The 26,614-nt window shown below is 39.7% G+C and overlaps 1 protein-coding gene across 1 annotated transcript; it reads right to left on the reverse strand.

Moving 5' to 3' along the window:
• Window positions 1-2,556: 2,556 nt before the first annotated feature.
• SERINC1 (serine incorporator 1) lies at window positions 2,557-25,481 on the reverse strand. Its single transcript, XM_067546673.1, has 10 exons — window positions 25,319-25,481; window positions 19,300-19,461; window positions 17,693-17,886; window positions 12,991-13,070; window positions 12,659-12,796; window positions 11,354-11,523; window positions 11,137-11,227; window positions 8,868-9,009; window positions 8,525-8,755; window positions 2,557-4,196 (listed from the first exon to the last, which is right to left on the reverse strand). The coding sequence occupies exons 1-10, from the start codon at window positions 25,355-25,357 to the stop codon at window positions 4,058-4,060; spliced, it is 1,386 nt and encodes a 461-aa protein (XP_067402774.1). The 5' UTR covers window positions 25,358-25,481; the 3' UTR covers window positions 2,557-4,057.
• Window positions 25,482-26,614: the final 1,133 nt, after the last annotated feature.

The following is a 26,614-nucleotide window of genomic DNA, read 5'->3' on the forward strand; positions in this document are numbered from 1 at the left end:
GATGTTTCTTCTTGAAGTGGCCAACTGCCTGATACAGTGCCATTGAGGTCAGTTGGTAGCTTACTTCTCTCAGCTTATGATGTCCACATTAGGTTTCTTATGATAGACTTTGTGTATCTTTGTCACATTTCCTCTTACCATAGGTGAGCAGAGAATAGAGAGCTTGTTTTGGGAGGTGAAAATCTGGCATCTGCACACAATGTCCAACCCACCATAGTTAGTGCATAAGGATCATTGCTTTAATGCTGGTGACAGTGGCTTCAGTAAGGATGCTAGCGTTAGTGCAGCACTCATCTCAGTTGCTGCAAAGGCAACTTCCGGAGGCGGCATTGGTGATGCCTCTCCACGCCCTTAAGGTGTCAGTAAGTCACCTCGGTTTTGCTTCCATCAAGGAGTGTAAGGATGACAACTGTCTTATAGACCTGAATCTTGGCATCCTCCTTTAGGTCATGATCTGAAATTTTTATAATTTCAACCACAGGCACAGTGATCCCAGTAGATGTGGTAATCCAGCCAGGAGAGGATGAGACAGCCTAGGTTTAGGGCACCTTTTCTAGACCTCTCCCTATACAGGGTGAGCAAAGGTGATTTTAGAGGCCTGCTCAGTCATGCTGAATTGCATGCATCTCAGTCCAGGTGCCAGATGACCATCTAACTACTGCCATCTATGTGCAGATTCATGGCCCAGGGACTGCCCAATTCACTAATCCTGTCTGTCACCACTAGTCCATCACCACAGGATTTGGCAGGTTGGGAAACATTTCCTGTGGTAAAAGCCTGCATGCATGTGATTTAACATGGGGAGGCTGGTGTACCTATAGTGAGTGCACAAACATGACAAATTGGAGGTCTGGAACCCACTGGCAGGGGAAGGAAGATCTGTGACTGGAGCTCTCCAGCTTGCATCAGCTGTCATTGGCTTTCACAGCCATGGAGGTTCAAGAGGCACTTCTGCTTAATCCACCGTTGAGGACTTGGGAGGTGGAGGGATGTGGCACGTGCTTTGTCTGCGACCACCTCATAGCTCTATTCGCCTTGGGCGACCCTTGCAGGAACACAAACCTCCCAACAACATAGCTCTGAGATCACTAGAACATGCAAGCCCCTTCACCTCAGCAAGGTGACGGTCCCCAAAGAGGATTCTGCTCATATACTGCTGTACCATGGGAGCTAACACACCTAGTAAACAATTTTGATGTGGCCTGAAAAAATGTACTATTTAAATATTCTTAATGGATTACTTAAATTCTTGGTTTATCAAGTTAATGTCACTAAATACTACTTAATTGGGTATTTAGTGAAAGGCAGACCCAAAAGAAACAAGTTATAGCTTGATATGTATTCAGGGAGATTAGACCGTTTAAGAGATGGAGAGAGCTGATAAATGCTGTATTAATGCAAGTGAGGTAGGACTAGACATGAAGTGTTCCTTGCAACCCAGAACCTAGGTATAGCATGTTGTAGAGCTATGTGGACTAGCTGATTGTGCTTCGTCATTTTCACTGTTCAGTTTTCAAGATGTTCACTGCTCCTGCATAAGGTCAGCCAACATTGGGTGTGTTGTGTTATTTATGCTTTGCCTTTGGTCTATGCACTGATTTCAGAGACCACAAAAGTAGCTCAAACCAATGTTCAGGACTGGTGCCTAAGGGAATGATGTACAGTAGACATTTAATTCAAATATAGTATAGGTACAGGCAGCTGGCTGAGATGCATTTAAGGGCTTCTCTTCATGTCCTTGGTGTTACCCAATGTATAACTCAAACCACAACTCAGCCGCTTGAGATAACTGGTGCAGTGAAGAAAACCCTTAACTAAGCTAGGCAGAAGTATAGCACCATGGAAGCAGTACAGGCAACACTATGAGAAGTTATTCCAAATTAAAGTGAGCACTGCCCATTTATGTTGCTACTGCTAACTATTAGAAGGAACCAAATGAGCCAGATCCATTTGCTGCCAAGTGGCAAAACACCTGGCTATTAGACTACAGCTGAGTCAAGACATTTGTCTTTGTCTTCAGTGTCTGCACTAGCTCAGGAATTAAACGGGATTGATGGGTAGGCTTTAAAAATGCTCGTTACACTTCCTACCCTTTTCAATCAGCAGCCCAGTTTATTGTTCCTACTATTTAATGTTATTTGGAGTTTCAAGCACAAACTTCATTTTACACTTGGTTTATGGTTAAGCTTATTTTTGCATTCTGTATGTAAGAATGGTGTCATCTACCTACAATCTTGTCTGTAGTAGGAAGTTAGCCATCAATGGAAACGCTGAATGCAGGCAATTTGCACTAAAGCAGTTTATCCCTATCTGTGCTAGTCAGACTTGACTGGTGGCTTGAAGGGGGGGGACCCCTCATGAACCCTGCTATTCTGAATAGCAGAGGGGTGCCTGCTGTAGGAAAAGCTCTTCATCCAGGCTACAGAACTTACCGGCTGTTAAGAGAAACATGAACTTTCTGAACACCATTTTGTAATGCTCTTTTTACTCTAGTAGTTTAGTCTTCAGTGCAAACTACAGCCTGACTACTCTGTAGCCATAAGAAATAAAGCCAAATCTTTATCTGAATTTATTGATAGGTTATATATTCAAAAAGACTGTACACAATATCAGGGCTTCATCTGCCTCCAAATTTCACTGGTTCTGACTAACAAATCAGTCTTGCTTAGCCTATGCCAGTATGTGTGAGAGCAGATTTAGAATAAAAGCTTTAAATGATGTAGACAAGAATTAGCGATATAAGACAGCAGTAGAACCACCATACAGTAGACTATATGAAGACGACTGCTGAAGTACAGCTCTGGGTTCATTCCCACTAAGCCTGTCAGTCTCAAGATAACCACTAGCAGAGCACGCATATATACATACACACACCACAGCTTATGTACTTTGATTACAAAGCAGCAAGCACAGTGGCATTTAAAATTTTCAAAAACTGCACAAAACAAGGTTGTTTTTTTATAAAATCAGACTAACTAGTTAACTTTGCCCAGAGTATGCTAATCCAGGCACATGTCCATTGCTGGCAAGGGACACACCAGCAGAAACAGGTTATGTAATATATTAAAACAGATCATGTTTTAATACCCCGAACTTAAAGATTAAGTAAAATTTTTGTTGAGGGCAGCTATAGAATGCAAGTCTCTAGTTGCTGTAACTTCAGCACTGCCTTTTCTCCTAACTTCTGATCATGAGCATGTGCTGTCACTCCCAGCAAGTGACTATCATTTGCACACAGGCTTGCTACTTTCCTTGCAAACTCAGCTTAATTAGAGCCAAAGAGCATAACTTAACAATATATAAACTATTTAAAGAATACTTATGTATATTGTAAACCCATGTCTTAGACTCTTGGGGCCAAATCTTCAAAGCACGTTTATTTTTTCTTTGTCCTTTTGTCAGCAACACGATGTGTCTCAGGCACTAGCTCCAAAGAGAACATTAACTTCTCTGAAACTGCAGGTTCAAATTCCTGCAATTCGCATTCAAGCTAAATGCATTAATATATATTATGTGGTGAAATCAGACTCTTAGTGCCAAGAGGCTGCAAGAGATGAGACAAAAGTGTAAAACGCACCATTTTAATTGGTCTAAATGCTCAATACTTACTGAAAGTTGACTCTGAAAACAAGGCAACACAAATTGTCAAAGGCAGCCTTAACTTGCTTAAATTTTCTCCTAAAAATACTGTTTTTAACTCCATCTTAATTAAATAAAGTTCCAAGCAAGGTTTTCTTGCACCTTTTACTACTTACTGCATTGGCGGGGCAGACCACGACAAACTCTTCAAATGACTGATTTTACATCTATCTCACCCACAGCACTAAACCTAAAGTACTCCTATGCAACCCAATGTCATAGTAATCACTGAGCTTGGCTAGAAAAGTCATTTAGCAAAATGGCAAGAGGATATGATCTAAAGGTAATCATGCAGAACAAGGCACAGTCTACTACAAGGGTAGCACACGCACATATTTACAACTACATTTTAGTCTGGAATACTGTTAGTTTCAACAAGTGAGGAAATGAACTGAAGCCTTCAGTGGAGAAGCACAACTCAGTCGAAGTCACGGTTTGTAAGAACCAGCGGAGCCACCAGAGTCCACACATACAGCACAATGCCAATCCAACTGGAAGATATCTTCACCCAGACAGAGGGCCATTTACTAATCATCGTCTCATAGGAAGAATCAGGACTGGGAAAAAAAAAAAAAAAAAAGATAAGTTACAGGGAGAGTCACTTACCTGTGATTTCTGTTATCTGAAAGTAAAGTGGTGTTATAGATAGGTTGGATTTGATTTAGCTCAAAGTTTTAAACCCCTAGAACACCTCCCCTGTTCTGCAGGAAGCACAAGCAAGCCTACATGACATTTCCTTTACCAGTAACTGCTTTTTCCCTATTCCTTTTGAACCTAGATATGTTTCTGGTTATTATTACTGATTTCCAATTAATTTTGATTTAAAGAACTAGGGGGTGTGGTTCTAGTTCCAGAATGAGGCATAACAGAATCAAGATTAAGTTCAATGTCTGTCTGGGAACTCAAGTGTACACAACGGAGACACCCACACTGAGGGTGGTAAGAGACAAAGGTTCAACTCTGTTCCTGGCATGCCAAATAAATCCAGTGTTCCAGATCTCCTTCTACATGGTGGTTTCACTTATTATAGGGCCATGGGCTGTCATGAATATTCATACAAATGCCCAGCCTCCCTTGTCCATATCTAACTTCCTCACCCCAATAATGTTGAGGTATCTTTATCCTATAGGTTAGTATATTAACTTCAACTAACTATATACACATCAATTCATTGCCAAGGCAAGTTTGCAGTAAAGCATTTGCCAACATTTTATCCTAAAATATCCAAGCCTAGTATCAGTTCAGTTTTCTTGCACTTATCTCGTAAAAACTTCCCCACTTAAACACACCTTTCCCAGTTCCCCAAAAATCAGGATGACTGTCAAATCTTTATCTGTGCCAAAATTCACAGGCCTTAAAGCCTTATGCTAAATGCTTAGCTATTGTCTTACCGGATACAAGTCCACAGGTTCCTCTGCTTTACTGCTGAGTAAAATGAAATGTTAGAGCTAGCTCTATATGCTACAAACACTAAAAAGACCCCACTAACTTATCCTAACTCGGAAGAGATAACTGAAAGGTGCGTACTCATCCTCTGAAATAACCAGATGTATTGGATAAGAATTACAGATCATTTTTTCTGTTAGGACACGTGGAGCAACAAATTCTCACTCTGGCACTAGAACCTTCAGGGAAGCCTCTGAAAAATGCTGACTAGAAACATGTAATAAAACAGTTACAAATAGAAACTCATGCTGTTGAAAATGTCTATGTGCCAGATGTGGTATCTGAGCATTACTGTAATGCAGAGGTCCCCAAACTGGAAAGGTGCGGAGGAACGTTGGGGGGGGGCACAGCCGGGCCCGCAGCCTCCGGCCTGGACTGTGGCCCTGCTCCCAGCCCCAGCTGAGGGGCACAGCCAGGGATAAGGGGGAGCATTGGGTAAAAATCTTAGGGTACCACTGCTGTAATGAACAACAGGCATAGTGTGAGACTAAGATGCCACAAAAATAAAAAACATGATCCCTCTAATTATAAACTGTAATTATGAATTAAAAACTTCAATACCTGAACTACTTCCTCCCCAAAAAGGCAAAGAAGAAAAATTAGGCAACACCAACTCCTAACTCTGGCTTGGTCCACACTTACCTGGCGATTCGGGGGCAGTTGACAGGAGTTATGCAAACTATGCAGAGTAGCTTGCGTAACTCATGTCGACTGTTCTGCTTCCCTTCTGCGCACTGTCTACACTGCGCTGCGCCGATGGGACGCAGCGCTATGCTACTTGAGGGAATGGATTTACTCAGTCGACTTCCTTATCGATTGAACGGGTCTATACTGACCGCTGAATCGATCCAGAAAGATCAATCTGGCGGCGGCATCAGTATAGACATGGCCATAGATTCTGCATTAGACCAAACCTGAATTCAGAGCACCACACTTAGTCCCGTCAATAATGCCTTATTTACATGCACACAGAGCTCTATTTGGCTGTCCAACACATTTCCTGAATAGGAAGAGATCTGAGGCTAACAACCATCTTCTGGTGAATTTGCCATTACACAATCTTGGAGTTGTTAAGGAACTATTATGATCATCCAGTCATTTAAATACAGTTTTCTGACATGTACTCAATAATAAAATGTTCAAACAAAACTGTCTGCTGGAACATTCAGGGGCTAGGTGTGCTCTAGTTAACAAGAAAAGTGTTTTTACATCAATATTTGTAGTTAAAAATTTCAACAGCATGGACATGAGAATTAAATAATCAGAGTGAAATTCTGAAAATCCTCTGGCAAGAGTCTATGATAAATCCACCTTATTTTGAAATTTAGTGTGAGGTGGACCAGTCATTATTGCTGGTAGTTATAGAGGTTTTTGAGGTCACTATCAAAAAAAGACAAGTACACTTTCTTGGTGGTAACATCCCAACATCTAAACTTAAAAGTCCAAGGATGATGAACAGACAGTAAACTTGGATAATACATTCTCTACCTTGCCCCGTTGGGAAGAATACATCAGCTACACTCAGTAAAAAGTGACACCCTGCTGTATTCAGAGTGCAATCCTACACCTTCGCCATCTAGTCCAGGATTAGGTAAAAGAGCTTTGATATCAGATCCCCAGGGGCCAAAGTTATAAGAAATTCCATGAGACCTGCCCTAAAGTTCTTTAATCTTTCCAATATCTATGAAAATCTTAAAATTCCTATAGATAAAAGTGGGAACCTTAAGCCCCCTGAGATGGGTCAGCTTTTTCTCCCTTCTCCTTTGTGCAGAAAAAAAAAATAGTATCCCAAGCATAGCTCCAGATTCCACTTTGATTTCCTAAGTAGAAAGAATCAGCTGTCTTGGCATCCCATCCAGAGGGATTCCTCTTAAGTATAGCACTCAAATGCCTCAAGGCACTACAATCCTGTTTTAAACAGATTGCTTCATGAGTAGCTCTTGATAACTCATTCCTTGCTCTTCAAAACACTCAGTGCCAACTTAGATTTACTGAAAACGTCAAGAGAAACTAGCTAGACAGCAAAGTTCTTGCCCAGGCATTGACAGCTGGAGCAACATCTTGATGTGTACCTTCCATCATCCTCATGATCCCTTAAGATGCAAATGATACCAATTATATTTGTCAGGTGCAGATATTTTCTAATTGTACACTACATTTGAAACCCTTGGGAAGCTTCCCCATACTAAAAAAATCCAAAGAAAGAAGACAGAATATGAAACAACCAGCCACAACAGAAAATTTGCCATAACTAGAAAAATTGCATCCATCTAGACAGATGGGACAAACATAACCCAACTTTGAAATATAAGAGTTAAGAAAATTAGAAATAAAAACTGAAGGATGTCAGTGGAGTGTAAGATGACACATGATGCAACAGGCCAGTCAAACATTGCGAAAATGAACCAGGCACACAAGCAAACAAAAAACAGGAGTAGCTGCAATGAACTTGTGATCATATCTGTGGACAGACAGGACCTGGGCTGTATTTACTGGCTATGAAACAACAATCATGCAGGCTGACTTTTGCCCCTTTCAAAAGATGCTGAACATTTTGGGTGAGTCAAATCAAACCCATCATGGCTTAGAAGCAACAGATCCAGAGTGGGACTCCACTGCAAGTTATTTTCTTAAGATTTTTTGTTTAAGTTTCTCTTCTTGCTGTTCTTACAGAATCTTAGTCATTACTTAGACATTATATTGGCAGATCCTGTTGATGAAATTACTGCCCCCAAATTCACAATTTTACGCGCGCGCGCGCACACACACACACACACACACACACACCCCTTTGCAATGAAATTTCAGAACACAGCTGCAAAGTGAAATAATTGTATCTATAATCTTCTTAATTCTGTCCATTTTCCTACACTTTTCCCTAGCATTAAATGTATGGGTTGTGTGGTTTTGTTTTGGGTTTTTTTCCTTTTTAAAAACACACTGCTTATTCAGTTCTGAGTATTCTGTGAAACCCAAGACAAACATTTAGCCATTATCCCACATACCAGTCTACAATTTCGTTTTTAAACAAAAAATTCCTTGTGTTCAAAGCTTAAAAAATAAACTATTTAATAGTTTCCTGGGTGTTACAATGACCTCTCAGTAAATGGGTCACAAGTTAAATGTGGCTCTACCATCCTTATTCAGGTAGTACAATACTTCAACAGAGTTCCATTGATCCAGTGGAGCTACTCCACTTACCTGAGGGTGGCAGAACCTCACCCTTAACAATGATGACCCCTGCCACTAAATAAGAGCTTAGTTTTCAACTACAAATTCTTTTTATACATAGCAATAAGTGCTGCACCCCTTGAGAATTCCCATCCAGTATATGTACCAAAAAGGATGTCTCTCTTTTGAGACATCTGAAAATATAATTTGAATCCCCAAAACTGTAGTGTTGTACCAGTAATTAACGTGCAAGACAACCCAACTGTACCTGTACCAGTTGGTGAGGGTCATCATGATATACAGTGAGGCCAGGAAAAGCATGAAGTGAAAGAAGGAATAACTGTAAGTAACTCCATCCCTTTCATTATCTATAGCACGCTGGACATCATCTCCATCATCTAGAGAGCCATCACTTCTGGGTACTCCATCTTCTATCAGTGTTGATTCATCACTGGTTAGAGTCAGCTTGTTAACTTGGCTGTTATTGGATGTCCGGATGCTGTGTTTCAGAGGAATGAATACAATACAGTTATCAAAATAAAAATCTAATTTCAGTAATCTGATAATTAGCAGTAGCACAATTTACTTAAATCCCATTGAATTCACCTCACCTTGAATACAGCACACACAGCAAAAACAGAATAAGTCCTACAATTCCTTGTGCATCCCACCACTGGACAACCTGACCTTGGCTCGGAATAGTGGTGGTGTTGTAGCCAATTATGCGCAGCAAGCTTGGATTGCATTTCTTTTCTGAGTTGGGAAGGATATTACATTAGAAATTAAACAAAACAAGAACAGGGCAAATAGTTATGCAAAATATATTTATTTCCACACTGAACACACAGTAATATAAGGAATTTTCATGTCCAACGTAAATGCAGAAGTTTCGCAAATTCAGAACTTTGTCAAACAAAAGAATGACTTAATAAAAAGCACGGATAGGACAAAATAATACAGCAAGCTAATGACAATTATGGCATGTCAATACAAGAAAGGTGTTAGAGGAGACAAAGGGAAATACTTTGAAGTTAATGTTTCCTTATAAACAAAAATGTATAAAGTGTTTGACATTCCCCTTTACTGAACTCTGGCAGAAATACACTGCATTTTCTTCAGCATTCCGAAAGTATTACGCACCAGCAGCCAAACATGGCAACCACTTAGGGCTCATCTACACAGAGCAGCAACATACGCATACGCTACGGGTGTGTAATTTCTGAAGTGCACTAATATGCTGCGCATTAATTGATCTGCGTAGACCCTGCTGGCATGTATTAAAAGGTCCCTCGTGTGCAGATCAATTATTGTACAGCACATTATTGCACTTTAGAAATCACACTTCTGTAGTGAGGATGCCTGATGTTTAGACAAGCACTTAGACTATACAATTAGTACTAACCAGTACTACCTCAAACACACGCATTTTGAAGATTTCAGATACCTGAAAGAAAGCTCAACTATATTTACCAACAATTACCAAACTGCAGTGTGCACTGATAAAACACAGGAGAGGGACCTGAGTAAATATGTGCTCCTACTTTCTTATAATTATTTCAGTTAGAGCTGATGACTAGACTAGCGTCTACGAACAGCAGCAACATAGGTGAAGCACAAAGTAATGCCTATAGTTAAGGATGCATAAGCATTTACATTCTAAAGTTTTTTTTTTGTTTTGTTTTTTTTAAACTTTAAGGCTAATATTTGGCAGATATTTTCAAATTTGTTTTCTGCAGAGAAATTTTTGAATTTTTGAGCAAAAAGAATTTAGTTGTTTCAAACCAAGAGCATAAAACCCATGCATATATCCATTATAAAAAGAGTGACACTTCCTTTGAACGGCAGTAGCACCGAAGTGGTTTGAAATAGAAACTTAAAATTTATTCGGGAGAGAGACCATTTAGTGTTCTGGTAAAATTTCACGATTTATGAAAGTTCTAGAGGTTTGGGTTTTGTTTTGAAAAGAGTTTTCCTATGTACACATAAATGATGTCATGTGATCTCTTAACGGCCAAATAATGATCTATTGGTGTTTTGTAAAAGAGAATAGGCACATCTGTAGTGAGTCCTGCATCCTTCCACACAATAAAGCATAGATACATATGAGAGATGACAAACTGAAGAAAATAAAACTCCTTCAGAGCTAAGGTATAGAAAGTTGGCCATGGACTAGCTCAGCCAAAGGTCCTACCTCTGACTGTACATACTGAACAATACCATGTTTAATGCTATCAGGAAAAGAGTTGAACATGATGGAATTGTTTCTTGGTTTTTCTTTTAATAACACTAGGAAATTCCATACAAACTCTCTCCTCCTACCCCTCACATTAAAAGAACATTATGGTTGCAAAATGAAGTTCCTGAAAGTCAGGAAATGACAAAACCCCAACAACCTTAACTGTCCCCTTATGTATGATACTCTTTCATTACATGTTCAAATACTATTTTATCCACAAGACAACATATGTGCTTAGTTTGCAGCAAAGGAAAAGCTTTCAAATTATAAAGGATAGTTAAGCACTAGAACAAGTTACCTAGAGAGGTCGTGGAATCTCTGTCATTTGAGGGTTTCATGAACATGTTAGACAAACATCTGAGGGTATATTTTATCCTAATTCAGTGCAAAGGGATGGACTAGATAACCTCTCCAGGTCCATTTCAACCCTACATTCTATGAAATGGGTCCCCCAAATATATGAGAAACATAAGTTTAGGTTTTTGGTGTATATAGGTAGGAAGGAAAGACTATGAAGGAGAGTATTTTCTTTTTAGTTTAAAATTTTCTTCCCTCCTGTCATTAGCATTCTGAATAACTTTACAAAAAGTTACTACATCTTTACAAAGAATACAGCCTTTAAAAAAAAAATCTGACAAGCTTACCTGGTTCGTTGGTCATAGCTGACCAGGTTAAATACATTGTATAAATTGTGATCACTGAAGATTGCAACAAACCAGATCTTGGCTGAGATTCCTACATGCAAGAGACATGGAGAAAACTATAAATTGGGCAGCTGACAAAATGTTCACGGTTAAAATGTTAGCTATAGAGACGTTTCTGGGTTTAAAAAAAATATTCACACTTAGTAACATAATATACCTGGATCTTAGGCAGAATTGACATTACAGAGGCCCCAATACACAGCAGCATATTTACACTGATGAATGCCTTATTTTCAGAGCAGCCTTCTGGGCGAGTGTAATAAACAAAAAACAAGACAACAGCAACCAGAGACAGAAGGTAATTTAGAGCTGTAGCTGACAGCAGAGCTGTGAAGAGAGACAAACAAAAGAGTTATGTTTGCTTAAAAGAAGCATATTTTATTATCTTTAAGGAATGCTTTATGACTGCTGTGATACTATGAATCTACAAAATTGTATCAGATAATGGTTATGGACACATTTAAAACACTGAAATTTAAAGAAAATGTTTCAAAAATTTAAAATCAGATACATTCTTTAGGGTATGGATAATTTTTTATATTGTTTGAATAGCACAATGGTACCCTGATTCTGCCTGATGCCTCAAGGTGCATCATAAAGACAAATTTCCACCAATGGAAAACTTGAAGCTTTAGTTACTGCTCCAATACTTCTACTGGGTATTATTTGTACAGGCTTCTTTACCAAGGAGTTGGTTAAAGCAAGATAAAGTAAGCTTGGAGCAATGTGTCTAAATTAAATCCGATTAACAGCACTGCCCCCCAAATAAAGTCAATGAAATCTGGATTTATGGAGAGGCATTTATAAGCATCTTATTTCTCAATACTCTTATTCCAGACATCTTTTGTAGAATTATGTAGGCTTACATGAATCTGTTAAACGACATTTTCAAAAAGCATACTTGCCAGGTAATAAGAAAACTAAGCCAACTAGGCCATTGTTGCCTCCTGAAATAAACTAAATAAATGTTATGATCACCTATTACAATCTTATAACTCCAGTAAAGTGATTTTAACTCTGTCTTCTCTATTTTGCCCCACTCACCATACATACTCTATGGGACCTAGAGGAGAGGCTTACAGAAAAAAAATTTGTTGTGATGTTACGATCAACATGGAACCGCTATAGCTTGCTTTATTTTATAGTCACTAAACAGAATTATTGAAAGTCAAGGCTTGAGAGTTAAAAAAAAATACAAAATTCATAGTTAACATTAACCTCTGCACCAATGTAGATTTCTTTTACATTACATTTGATTACTGAGAAGTTATTTGGTACCTAGTAAAAACGCAGATATAGCATAAACAACGGGGCCGAATTTATAGAATGAGAGAAAATGATGTTTATGAAAGCAGAATCTCTCCTGTACCTTATATTCCTGGCAAAATGGCATTATACACTATATTGGTATATCTCACCTTTTCAAAATGCACATTGAAATGGGATAGAAGTTCTCTGTTACCTGCATACCAGCATCTTGAATTTCCTTCCTCCATTTTTTCAACCCAAGACTCATTCCAAGAGTGAGCAAAGTCAATAAGCAAGACCAGCTGAATAAGAATGAAGCAGAAGGCGCCAGCCATGCCTACATAAAACCATACTGTAAAGAAAAATCAGACAATCGATTCAGAGCTATGGAAATTTTACTGCTCAGTCTTAATTTTTACTTCCTAGAAGTGTAGAAAAAAAACCTATAGTGAGAAAGAGGGTTTGCAGCTACACTTAAAGACGTTTATTTTAAAAGAAGTTATAACTGCATCACATGCAATAAGATGTAATTCAGTGTTATCTTACCAGTTGTAAAAGGTCCCTCTGGGATGAAAAAAGCTCCAACATTAATTGCTACTGCTATAGCAAATTTAAAGAACCAGAATCTAAAGAAGAAGAAAAAACCATCAAGGGATGTAGGGTAATAAACTGCATTTGTGCTTTCATAACTGATATACTTTATAAGCATTCAGAAGGTCAAAATGTAGATGAGAATTAATTAATTGAAATGACGGGATTTAAAGATTGCCTACTTAAACTTGCATTTCAAATATACAAGGAAGTAAAGATTATTTGTGCAAATCTGAGAAATGTACACACAGAACACAGGAGATTCTGCTCATTAAATTAAAATATCTTTTGTAGTGAGACAACGCAACAACATCAAGAAAGGAAGAGTTTTGACTAGGCAGTTTTTGTTCTCAGTTCAGATTGTACACACATGGTTTCTGAGTCTGATGTCAGTTCAAACTCTTGTGCTGATGCCCCACTCATAGTACCATACCCTTGACGCCAGGGTGGATAAAAATTACAATTTCCACTTTTATTTGATTCCCTTTTTAAGTTTATTTTTTTATTTACAGGTTGCTAGCTTTTTGTGGGAGGTTTAATAATGTCTTCCCATTTTATAATCTTAAACTGCTGAAGTGGAGGTTTTGTACTTGTTTCCTAGATTCCTAATCTAGACAGTTCTACTTCACCCCATAGGCTCCCTGTCAGCATCCCACTCACCCCATCTCCGCCAGCTCCCACTGCGGGTCTCCTGTTCTAGGCTCCTCATCCTAACCCCAACCCCCACCCATTCAGACTCCTTCATGCAGTCTCCCTGACCAACCAGTCCCAATCCACCCCTCATTCCATCTCTTCATAGAACCCACCTTCCCCTGAACTGGTCCTTAGATCCCTTCCCCTCTCAGCCCCCTGGTCTCAGTTTCTGTGACTAATACTGCAGTGGCCCACAATCAAAAGTGGCAACTGTCAGGAAAGTCATCAGCCCTTGCAGACCTGGGCTGGAGGGGAGCATGCTCAGTGCAGATGGAATCGAAGAATGTAGCTTCCAAACCAACAAGTCTCTCCTGAGCATGTGCAAACAGATTTTTGACAGGCTAATTTGAAAACTAATAATTTAGCTATATTTGGGTATCCCTCCCTCCCTCCCTTCCCCCCACATAGGTAAAGCAAAAGATACATGTGACACAGAGGGAATTGTCCTCCAAATTCCAAGACCCTACTCCAAAGGGAAGAGAGACAAGATCTTCTCAACAAAATGGATGCAACACCCACACATACAGGCAAAACAACGTATTTCCCTAATTTTGTTCTCAGAACTGGCTGAACCACTTTTGCTAAATTTTTAAAGAAAATTCAGCCTGAGACAGACACCCACCATGGAGAACTTCAGTCTGGATAGTCAAAGTTGGGCAAAGTTATAACAAACTGGAGAAAGGATCTTACAACAGGAAATGTTGGGCAACCTTAACTATAGGTAGTGCTATCAGCTCCATCCATAAAAAATTAATACAGCTCAAAAGACACATAGCACAATAATAGGGTCCTGACCCATGACTAGAGCTCCTAAGTGGTATGGTAATATAAATAAATAAAATAATAATAATAATACAGAGGCATATATATGTCCAATAACACACACAAAGCAACAAGCCATGACATCAAAATTAAGATCTAGTTGAGTGGTTTTCATGCTGAGATCCTTTGACACCCCAGGTTGAAGACACATGATCCAGTTTCATCGAGGAATAAGTTTCAATTTTGGGGCCTTTTTTTTTTACATTTTTAAACTGTTAGAGGGGAGAAAACAGAAGGGGGGGGGCTATATTTGAATTTTAAAAGCAGGCAAAGCTTATTTTAAAACTGGATGATTCAGTTCATTAATCATACAATCTAAACCTGGATGAGTCAGTGCATTAATCATACAATCTGTAATGCATTAGCTCCAATTTCTGAATCCATGTGTGGAGTTTGATTTCCTCCTCATCAGCTTGGAAAAAGGACCTTGATAAAAGGAAGTTCAAGCTTTGCATAAATGACATCCTTAATTCCAGATCCTTTTCAGATTACCTAAAACCTTAGAGACCTCTATGTGCCTACCTCATTTAACCCTTGGGAAGAATACTGTATTCCTACAACCTAAAATTGCTAAGCATTCCAAGAATTATGGCTGGTTTACATAGAGGCTCCTGGTGTTCTGTTGGCTTTTGTTTTGATTACCCTGATAAAAGAGGAACTGCACAGTCAGCACTAATTTTGCAGTTATGAATTTACACAAATAAAATAACTATCCCACTAGATACACTGATGGCTCCAATGTGGAAAAATTGATGGATATTTATGGATAAATACAAAGTCTCTGTTCTGCAGTACAATCTTGCTGTCTCTGATTTTAGCATCTTTGAAGATACATGCATAATTACAAAATTAAAGGACATTATTTGCATACAATTATCCTTAATGGATACCACTGAGGAAACTACTATTTCTGCAAGAAACGTTTAAAACTACATTACTATGTAATTTTTCAGTAATAACAAAACAACAGTTAAACTCCCTACATATGTTTGCCTGGTGCTCAGAAGGTTGCTAGACTGACTCTGGCAGGCTGCCAAGAGAAGTAAATTCCAGTGGTAGGACTGAAACAGCACAGCAATTTATCTGACAGTTCAGCCTCAAAAACAGACATGTTATGAGTCTTCAGGACAAAGACATCTGCCACAACAGGTTATTTGAGAAGTGGTCTCTTAGGTTAAAAGGTTTCATGCCACGCAGAATTTGTATATGATTTTAATAAGAAAAGTGCTTTAAAAAAAAAAAAAAAAACAGGCTCTGTTAAAAGGTGTCCTTTTCAATTTCATCCATGCTAGATGATGATGTTTGTGCAAGAAAGACAGGGGCTCCAGGAATCCACTCCTACATATATCACAGTGTGAGTCTGTCATAATTAGTAAGCAAAATTAAAGATGCTAATCGTCTCCTGGCATGGTGGATACTTCCTCCTCTTGCTTATATAAAAGGCATGCTGCAAAAGCCATTTATTTCAGAGAGGTTTGAGGGTATAAGCCCAGAATGATGGAAGGCAGAGGTAGAAAGGAGCTTTTGTATATGGCTGGCTTAGCTGAATTATTGTTCATGGCTCATTGTTGTCCATATTTGCTTTTAAATCCAGAAGATATTACCCTCACAATTGCATTTACAATATAGAACCTTTGTTTAAGTGTCTTTTTATTATTTAAATCTAAAGAAACAATTTAAACAAGTAAATAAAGCATAGCTGGCTGTAATGGTCTGTCTTAACAAGGGATGCAAGTGGCTAAACGTTTAAACTGTAAGCAGCTGTCTTACCATTTACTAATTAATTTAAACTTTGCCCTAGGGGAGGGGAGAACTGGGAGGAGCTGAGCTCAGGGCAGCTCCCGGCAAGCCAGAGCTGCCCAGCTGTGGCTCTACATGCGCGGGGGGGAGTGGAGCCGCGTTGGTCTTGGCGCCACCCCGCGAACAAGAGCTGCCCAGCTGCATCTCAGTAAGCCTAGCCGGCGCCCCCTCATGCTTTTCAATAGATTTTTAGAACGTTTAAATGGATTATTAATTAAAGGAATTTTTACATCCCTAGTCTTAACTGCTTTCCCCCCTGCAGCATAGGAATGCAATTCTATACAGCTTTATTAATTTCAGGAAATTTAGACAATGAAATGCAAACTATGAGCTCAACAGGACCCAAGCAGCTAAACCCTACCTACAAAATATATTATCTCCTCATGCTAGAGATTGCCTTGTCTTTTCTATTGTAATGAATCACTCTTTCCTTATTGTGCGGTTATTTGAGGGTAATAGCAAGTGAATCATCATGTTCTGCAGTATAATTATCTTGAAAACACTCTGTTCAACACCTGTTACTATGGGTGCTAACTGTTGAAACTATCTTACGTGTTTTGAGCCATATTCTAATGACAGCAGTTTGGATACCACTGGTATAATAACTATATTGTTCACAAGTGGAGCTGGTGAAAGATGAATAACTGTCATTTTACAATTGTTTGGTTAGGTTATCCTAGATATGAGTATAATAAAATATGGAAAAAACCCATCTGAAAGTACAATGAGTACAAAATCATTTCTCTCTACCAGAAAAGAAAGAGAAGGGGCAGAATAAGAGACTTGTTATGTCGCTAAGAATTTCCCTTATTCTATCTTTGCAGTTTTTAGCAAAAAGCTGTGAGGTAACACTGCATTGTGCAGCTTAACACAGACTCCAAAGGTATCCAAATCATGAGGAATGTCAATGTCTTAGCAATAAAACTGCTGGGCAATTAAGAGCTTTTAGCTAACTCCTCATTGTGATTTTCTACCAGTAAATTAGACTGAAGATTTTTGGGCTTCTTGGAATTTCTGTTGTCTTGAATGGGTGGAAGCAGAACTTCTGTAGTCTTGAAATTAGATCTCCCATAGCTGTAATTCAAACTCTGAAAAATAAGCTCTTACAACTGAAGGGGTGCATAAGCATGTTCATTTCCCTCACTGATGCACACTGATCTAGTATGACTTCCCTTAAAATATTTTATTTGTGAGCCTGCATTATATTTCCATCTGCTAAAGAGTTCCTTTTTCATAGCACAGTAGATCTAACTGGTGTGTTTATTTACTGGTTACTATTTTCGCAAATAGATATATCATACACACATACTAAACAGCCACAGTTGTTGTTCTTATATCTTACCCATTGTGCACTGCTGCTCTTGGATCACTGCTGCTCTTTACTTTGATCATCAACAAGGAGAATAGAAGGAAGAACATGGCCATGCCAAAGCACACACGGTACACTGCTTTGTATCCGACTAAGACATCACAATTCACATGGCCATGTACACCAGGAATAGTTGTTCCAGTCCCTCCATCACAAAACCCAGGAATCTATGATTGAGTAACACAAAATGTTTCAGTGTTCTCTAAAATGCTTCTGATGAGGAAATATGTATTTGTATTTATTTATAAAAATATGTATCACTTAATTCTGTAAAATTATTTACACCACCATACATCACTTAAAAATACAACATTGGAGAGCTGCAGATAGTCCATCAAGCAGATTAAGTCTGCTTTAAAAACTATTAATTCTGTGAGTGGGTTAGAATTCTTAAAAAACAAACAAACAAAAATAACCAAGAAAACTCAGAAAACACAATAGCCACCATCAATTTTTTGGGACTCACAAAGGAACTTAAGTTCAATTTGCTGGTCTGAAACAACAACTAATAGCCCCAGACACATGAATATTTCTGCCGACAACAACTATTATGATGGCAACAAAACAGAAGACAGCCATGCTTAGATCTCTTTTGGACACATAAAAACAATTAAAATAGCCTCCAAAAAAGCACTGCAGTCAATTAAGAACAAAGTATCAGGGATAACTACAAAAATATAGCTGACAGTGTCTGTTTGGGTCCATATCAGAATATCAGCAAGAACTCTTCAAAGTCTGATGTACTGCAAATCACACTTTACAAGGCTGCAATAGATCTTTGCCAAGTGGTTGAAATGACTTTCACACAAATTTTAAAGTGGTTACTCTACCATAGCATAAAGAGCATTAAAAACACTTTGAGTTTAATAAAGGACAAGACCACAAGATACACTCCTTAATCCATATCAGATTTATGATATTTAATTGGGAAAACTAAGATTCAACAAAATGAAGGATACAAGGATTGATTTAGTATGTAACTACAACAGCCTGTTCAATACATGACTAACAGCGATATTAGAAAAAAAGTCACAATTATCTGAATCAGATGAATTGCAATATAAATTATTTCTTATTCCCATCAGCAAAAAACGTGTCACCTAAGAAAAATCATTTCACTTTATATATTCTCAGATTTAAAAGCTAAAATTTAGCAAGTAGAACACAATGTAACTAGAAGATATTATTATTCAATAAATTATTCATACAACTGTGTTGCATTGGAGCAGCTCTTGGATTTGAGAATTCAAGAGACCCAATTTACCCAACTTTATTTCTGAAGGCCGCTGATGCTGCTTGCTTTTTATATATATATATATATATATATATATATATATATAAAGCAAGCACACACACACACACACACCCACACCCAAGATCCAAGTGCTTGTGCTTAAACAGAACTTATAAGGCTATCTGTAATTACATCACATCTGATGACTCCAAATAACACTACAAGTATGTTTACTGATAACAATGCAAGTACTTCATAGCATCAAGTCAGTCTTGCTTTCATGGTGTCAATTAACTATTTGCAACATCTGTTCTACCAAAACATAACAGCAGGAAAATATTCTGACCTTCTTCAGCTGTTCCTCCATTCCTGGCATTAACATTACACAGGCAACACTCACTCCAAGAAGCAAGAAGAAAGCATAAATCAGCCTAGTTATGGTGGAGTTGTTTCCACTGGGGCAGCATCGGCACAGCAGACATGGGGCACTGCCACATAAGCATGGTATCTGGAGGAAAAATAGATTATAGACCAGTTTAATTTACACAGGTATGAGCTGTTATGATGTTATTCAAAAGTTTAAGCAGGATACATGGATTGTTAATGATGGAAAATATTTTAAGGTCATCTAGCCCATTTCCTTATTAATGCAAGATAATTCCCTATAGCATGTATTTCCTATTGTTTTGTCTAGCCCAGTGAATGTTCCAAGGGATTAGGTTTCTACACTGAAACCTACTATTACAAAGGTTATAAAGACTGCATCAATGCACAAAGTAGATTACTTCTGTTTTTCAAGGGCAATTGTTAACCTCTTTGGAGAAAGTTTACAGGTTTGGGGTGTTTTGGGAGGATTGGGGGAGGGTTAAACATTGCACTATTGTCACTTCTTATTCAGTTAAGAAATCTCTGCTGGAGAAATCTGTTAAACAGTTTGTGTTCTAGGGCTATTTTATTTATATATTCAGATATTTTGGGGAAGGACAGTCCTTTTCTACATTTCTGTACATTACCGGGCATGAATAGACCTTAAACCTTATTGGGGTTTCTGGGAACCACTCTAATATAAATAAATAAAATCACAGAATCATAGAAAATTAGGGTTGGAAGGGACCTCAGGAGGTCATCCAGTCCAACCCTCTGCTCAAAATAGTCCAATGGTTCTGTTAAAAATATATTGTTTACTGAGAGAGTATGGCAGCTACTCAAACTAAGACACATCAGGCAATTCCCAATTACTTGATTAACTTGCACAATTTAGAAAGCATTAGAAAATCCAAGAGCAAAACAAAAACGGAATGCACACATAATTAGTTCATATCTAGCAAGTATTTTCAGTTGTATAGTATTCCTTTCCACTTTTTCCACTGATATCCGAGGAAAAATATCTGAGGACAAAATAACTCACTCACTCATTGCTTTAGCACATCTGGATGCAGTCTGCTCTTAAATAGAAAAATGTATATCATTTTACTGTAAACCTATAACAATTTGTCTCTTAGCAGTGTTCTCCCACTCACAGGCGAAGATTGTATTAAATGCGGTTGGGACTCCACAAGTGAATGTCAATCATATGATAACAACTGAAAGGAATATCTAGGAATATGGATTGCCTTGAAATATTTTCTTTTTCAATGTAGTTTTCAATGTAATTTAGTTAAAAGGAAAAAGCACATTGTTTTATTCTATGGTGGGTGATGCGGGTGGGCGATTAATATCTAAATTATTGATGGTCGTGAAGTTTTCAGTTGAGGTGTTAGATTACAATATCAGAATCACTCAATACTAGTTCAGTGTTTCCTCTGGTCTTGTAGTTACCCCCAACCCTCCAATCCTTTTTACCCTCTTCCTCTACATTTGCTGTTCTTCATCATTAGAGCAGCCAAGACCTATCCCAGTACTCTACTACAAAAGCACCTTTCAAAAAGAGTGTAAATAAAGCTACAGGAGAGTTACAGTACTTAGATAGCGCAATCATAGACCCATTGCCCTCCACTGCTGCACATAAAAGGCTGCAATACCCTTTTGATTCTGCTATTGATTTTTCCATTAAGGTCTACAGCTCAAGATGTCTCTGGGCAGATGGCAGACAACTGACTGGTACTGTTACAGGGTATTTGTGGCTGGTGGGAGCCTGAAAATGACAAACACTGTCTTATACTATATAGCCACCACTGGATGCTCTAACATAGATCTTAACCTGTCCGACATGATGCTCCAAAACCAACTTGTTCCTCAACCACCACCCATAACCCAGAATATTTTTGTCCATATCCCAGAGTCACGTGTTATGCTTTTCCCAAAATTTCTGGCTCCTGCTGGATCAAACGGTGGCAGAGAAGTCACTGAGCAAACTTCACCTGCTGCTGCTGCTGGAGACTTGATGCAGCACTGTCTGGGCAAAAGAGTCACTGCTCAGAAGAGGGCTGGGGTCAGAAGTCATTCACTCAGAGATCTCCTCCCAAGTATGAAGGGTAGTATGGAAGAAAACATGATGGTGCTTGTTTGAAAATTTAACAAGTGGGCAATGGAGGCTGGCATCATGGGTCAATCAGATGTGGAAGCTAACCTTTGAAACTGAATGAGTTAAGACAAACAGGATAGGGATAAGCTATAAAGGTCCTTGAAAGTGAAGACATGCAAATTATGTTTTTATAATATTAAAATTGCCTCTTAAAGCCACTCTTCATTTCAGGGAAATACAATAAAAAGGAATGAATGGGCCAATGTTTTTTTAGCAAGTAAATATGTTTGTGCAAATTGGGCAGGCAAAGTATGTGCTCCACGTATAGAATTCCACTCATATCTGGGGAAAAAGTATCAACAGATGAAACAACCAGTTATCATTTGCACCATTTTATTATATGTAGTAAGAGTGCACTAAATTTAGGATTAAAAGAATTTTTGTCCATGGCACATTGCAGTATGAACCATAGTTATTACAGTATAGACCACTGCTTCAAGCTAACCCATCAATCAAAACTCAATTTAGCATTGTGATAGACGTGGAGCTGCTCTGTAACCATTTATTAATACTGTATGTTGATCTGGTTATTGGGATGTTTACCATATGACAATATTAGGTAAAATGCTGGGATGTTTACTGTATGACTACACTGTGTTAAATCAACAGGGCTGTTAGGAAACAAACAGGAAAGCAAAACTAATGACTCTAGATAAGACACCCCCTCAGCAAACATTTGGGGCTTGTCCCAGGACAATGGGACAGCCATTGGCCCTGCAACTAAATTGCCTCCCACTGAGGTCCACCAAACTGGTTTTGGACAACAGGACCAAAAAGATAACAAAGATAACAAAGAACTCTGGCTAGATAAAAAGTGATTCTCTAAGTGGGGAGGCAATTGTTGGGGAGCTGCACAGAAGAACAAAAACATCCAGGACTAGCTGAAGTATCTGAATAAGTCAGGCCTTCATGTACCCATCAGAGGATGGTTGGTAAGAGATGTGTGCACACTGCTTGCTGCTTTAAAAGCCTTTTCCCCGTTATGCTTTGTTCCTACAACTAAGATTAGACAATACATTAGTTTAAAAGGCTGTGTGATCTCCATAGTCACATGCCACTGAAGGAGAGAACTTCAAGTTCTTAACCAGATGGTTCAGCAGGTTGATTCACAAGGTACAGTAGCCCAAGACTTGGTCTAAGAATGGGAGAACTGTCTGATTCCACCACAGGAGAGGTAAAGGCAGGAGGCCAGACATCAGACGGGTTTCTCTCACAGAGACCAAAGAGGTGCAGCTAGCCCCGTAACTGTGACAGCCATTGTACACTGCACGTGTTCCACGTATTTAGCTATCCAGCATTTTGATTAAGGAAGAAATTGAGGAACAGAAGAGTTGGTTTGTTTGTGTTTTAGGGAGAAGAGAAGAAAAAGAGTGATAGCTTAAGCAACAACAAGTCCATTTCAACAAAGTCACATGTATATGCACATATTCCTGCTCAGAGGGCTGCCAGCTGAATCTGGAAGTCACTCTGTACAAAATAATGCTCAGATTATTTTCAATGAGTGCACAGGGGTCACTTTCTAAATACACTCATCCAAATACCCTGGCCTTGTTAGAGCTAGAATTCAGTGGTCAGAAAGGCACTGTTTACAGTGGGAAAATAAGTTACGTTAAGAAATGCATTAACTCACATGATGTATATTGGTAACACCATTTGCAGTTAATAGAGTCATCTTAAAAACAGTTCCAGAGGGGTAGCTGTGTTAGTCTGTATACAGCAAAAACAACGAGAGTCCTGCAGCACTTTAAAGACTAACAAATTTAATTTCTGCAGGCATAAGCTTTCGTGGGCTGCAATCCACTTCATCAGATGCAAGAAATAGAAATCAGAAAGCTTATGCACACAGAAATTAAATTTGTTAGTCTTTAAAGTGCTACAGGACTCTCTGTTTTTTAAAAAAAATAAGTTACCCAACAGTTAACCAGGACCAGTTAGCAGAATTTAAAACATGACTATATGTCTAATCATGTCACCATCTCTAAGCAGTTTAACATATTAACATGTGAGTTAACACTTCGTAACACCTCATTTTTCTACTGCAGACACTTAAAGAGGATCTCTGTGCCTTGTTAGAAGTATACACAGCATCTGGTTTTACTAATATATTTACACCTGTATCAGCAAGAAAACTTAAATTTAATAAATTAACAATTCTATGACTACCATCATACCAATTTAACAAGAAATTAGAAAATTAAAATTTCCACTTTCCTTAACTAATTCTGCATAAAGGAGATCCACTGTTGATTTCTGCATCATTATAGTCTGCTGCACATGCAAGCAGGAGTCTGATATCCAATGGCAGATCAAGTTAACTGTAAATGGCTTTTACTAAATAACAAAATGTCCTACAATAACCTAATTAGTTATTGTATTTCCTTCACTTCACTTTCACTGGCTTTATTTCTGCACTTAGCACATGATATTTACTTTTTTCAGAAGTCAGAATGAATATCTGCTTGTACATCACATTTTGGTTTTAAATCAATGGTATTTCATCCAAAACAAGGTGCAAAAATTGTTTAAAAACACCTAAATTACTCAGGATACTAAGTCCCATTGACTTAAAAAAAATTACCCAAGATCTCCTAAGACTGCTCTTGCTCCCTATTCTACCTATTTGCATAGCAACTAAATTGCAGTAGTACACAGGATAAAGATCAAGGTAGCCAGTTGGAACTATCTTAGAAAAACGGCTTGCCCACACAGAGTAGTTGTCATAGTTAATGTATTTTTCACTGAATTTTTAAGTCTTAAGGAGAATTGTTTTTAAGTAGCATGCTTTTGAGCATTCAGGACTAAGCATCAGCACCTAACAATGCTTGGTAGGTATGATGATGACATCATTGTAGACTGTGCTGCAATAACAAAAGTGTCTTGGTGAGAGATAAGATGCTACGCAGCAGTTACCCCTAGGGGTACACAGAGGTCTAGGGGTACACAGAGGTCTTCTGGGACTACATCAACTCCTCTTGCAATAGGCTAACAAAAAGCACTATCAAAGTCAGTACAAGCTAAAATTTCATAGACAACCACTTGTTTATACTGCTGTACATACTATACACTAAAATGTAAGTAAAATATTTATATTCCAAATGATTTATTTTGTAATTATATGGTAAAAATGAGAAAGTAAGTAATTTTTCTGTCATTGTGTGCTGTGACACTTTTGTATTTTTGTGTCTGATTTTGTAAGCAAGAAATTTTTAAGTGAAGTGAAACTTGGGGGTACGTAAGACAAATCAAACTTCTGAAAGGAGAACAATCCTCTGGCTGAGGACCACAGCTGCTGAGGATGCAGCTACTGCCAAGTGATCCAAGAATCAGTCATGTCTAATTTCAACAACATGGAGGTAGCATTTTTACAGGAAGTCTGGGACACTCAGTACGGGCCCCCGCTCCAGTTTCACTGTTTGTGGGGAGCGGAAGAAAAGCTCAAACATATTCCTGGGCAGCAAACACTGCTAGCTCCTAACACGCCGCGTCAGCAGCCAGGGCAGCGCGGCTGGGGCCCCGCACCGACGGGGCCAACCTAAGTCACCGGAGACGCCCGTTTCCGGGGGTTATTGTTGAGACGGCGGCAGGGCGGGAGACGAGGCGGAATTAAGGGGCGGTGCAACTGCGGGTCAGGCAGCGCAGCCCCGCGGCGGCACCGCTCGGGGGAAATCACATCCCGACCGGGCAAAGCCCCGGCGCTGGCTCCGGTTCGGGGCGGGGGGGGGGGGGGGAGACAATGGGTCGGGGCGGGGAGGCAGAGCGGGAGGCGGCCGCAGCCCTTCGAGGCGACCGGGGATTGACGCGCCCCGGCCCAGGCTCCGCGCGCTACCCCGCCCCCACGTACCCAGCTCGCCATGGAGCACAGGCCCAGGACGCCCCCCATCTCCGTGCCCCGTAGGCGGCGGGCTCCGGCGCTTTAAAGATGGAGGCGGCTCCCGAGTCCCGCAGGGCCGCAGCTTCGCCTTCCGTCAGCTCGTCGTGTTTACTCTCCCAGGCGGGCACGTCCGGTGTCTCTGGCGTCAGAGGGCGCGTCACTTCCGGATGGCGTCACCTACTGGAACGAGCAGCCCCGACGGGGAGGAGGGGACGGTGCCGCTTCCGGAGACAGAACGCTCAGTGCGCGCGCGCGCGCGCGGCCCCTGCCTGTAGCGCCCCCACGGGGTGGCGGGGGGTGGGGCTCCAGGAGGAGGCCTGAGTCACTTGGGCCTTGTGGCTGAAGCTTCCCTAGACATCCCTGGGGGCCAGCGAGCGCTCCTGCTCTAGACACCCTCTGCGCTTTCTGGCCTCCCTCCCCACCCAGCTGGTTCGTCCCTAGCTTGGGGGACCAGCTGGAACATTTTCCTTACTGCTTTCCTCTTGGGCTCAGGGTGGGAGAAGCTGCCCCTAGTCTAGCAGCTACTGCCAGGTGAGACATTAATTCGTAATGGAAAAGGAAAATTGGCCCACCTGAAAAGCCTGGGGTCAGACAATATAGGAAGTTCTTGTTACGGGCAAATGCATGAACACACGGAGCTTCCACTCTTGCAATGAGCACCGCCTGGGCCCGCAAATCCATTTGGGTGTAACTCCCTGTAGGATCAAGGCCCAACTGTGTACAGGCAAATAGACAAAGAACAGAGTTAAATACTTACCCTCAGTTTAATATTACACATCTGCAAAAGGCCACCATTACGTTTGTCAAATATGTTCAACTATCACTAAGCCTGACAGATTTGTCTTTATTAAAAAGGTACACAGGGAATTAGCTTTTAATAAAGTATTTAGAAACATGGAGTACTGAACTGCATAGGGAATAAACATTGTGACTTGGTTTCCCCCAAAAAATAAAAAAAACTGATTACTGAGTAGTTGTATGTTCTCTAGACAAAAATGACATCTATATTCTTAATATCAGAAATATTCAATTTCCTCTTTTATGAGGGTCAGCGCATTAAGTTCCAGTTTATTTCTCAGGTGCAGCAGGCAGGGTTAATCAGCCAGCCAGCTGCAGGCCTCTGACCCCAAAGGAATGGTATCCTTTCTTCTTTCACCCACCTTGGGTGGGCCTGTCAGAGTACTCACTGCAGAGCCTGCATTTTTTGGCTCTTGAAAGGAAGCCTGCATTCCAATAGTCCTTCTTGAAAAGGCTGTAAGGCTAAGT

The sequence above is a fragment of the Emydura macquarii genome, unplaced genomic scaffold (assembly GCF_026122565.2).
Source record: "Emydura macquarii macquarii isolate MOO-44397 ecotype Brisbane River unplaced genomic scaffold, CSIRO-AGI_Emac_v2 contig_1146, whole genome shotgun sequence".
Taxonomy (NCBI): Eukaryota; Metazoa; Chordata; order Testudines; family Chelidae; genus Emydura; species Emydura macquarii.

What these genes read in the sequence shown, in the direction of transcription:
- SERINC1 (XM_067546673.1), bottom strand. Translation starts at nt 25,357, where the DNA reads ATGGGGGGCGTCCTGGGCCTGTGCTCCATGGCGAGCTGG. An exon ending in TTCAAGATGCTGGTATGCAG is followed by an intron (nt 11,524 to 12,658) that starts GTAACAGAGAAC and finishes CTCTCTTCACAG; the next exon opens with CTCTGCTGTCAGCTACAGCT. An exon ending in ACCCTCACCAACTGGTACAG is followed by an intron (nt 4,197 to 8,524) that starts GTACAGTTGGGT and finishes TTTTTTTCCCAG; the next exon opens with TCCTGATTCTTCCTATGAGA.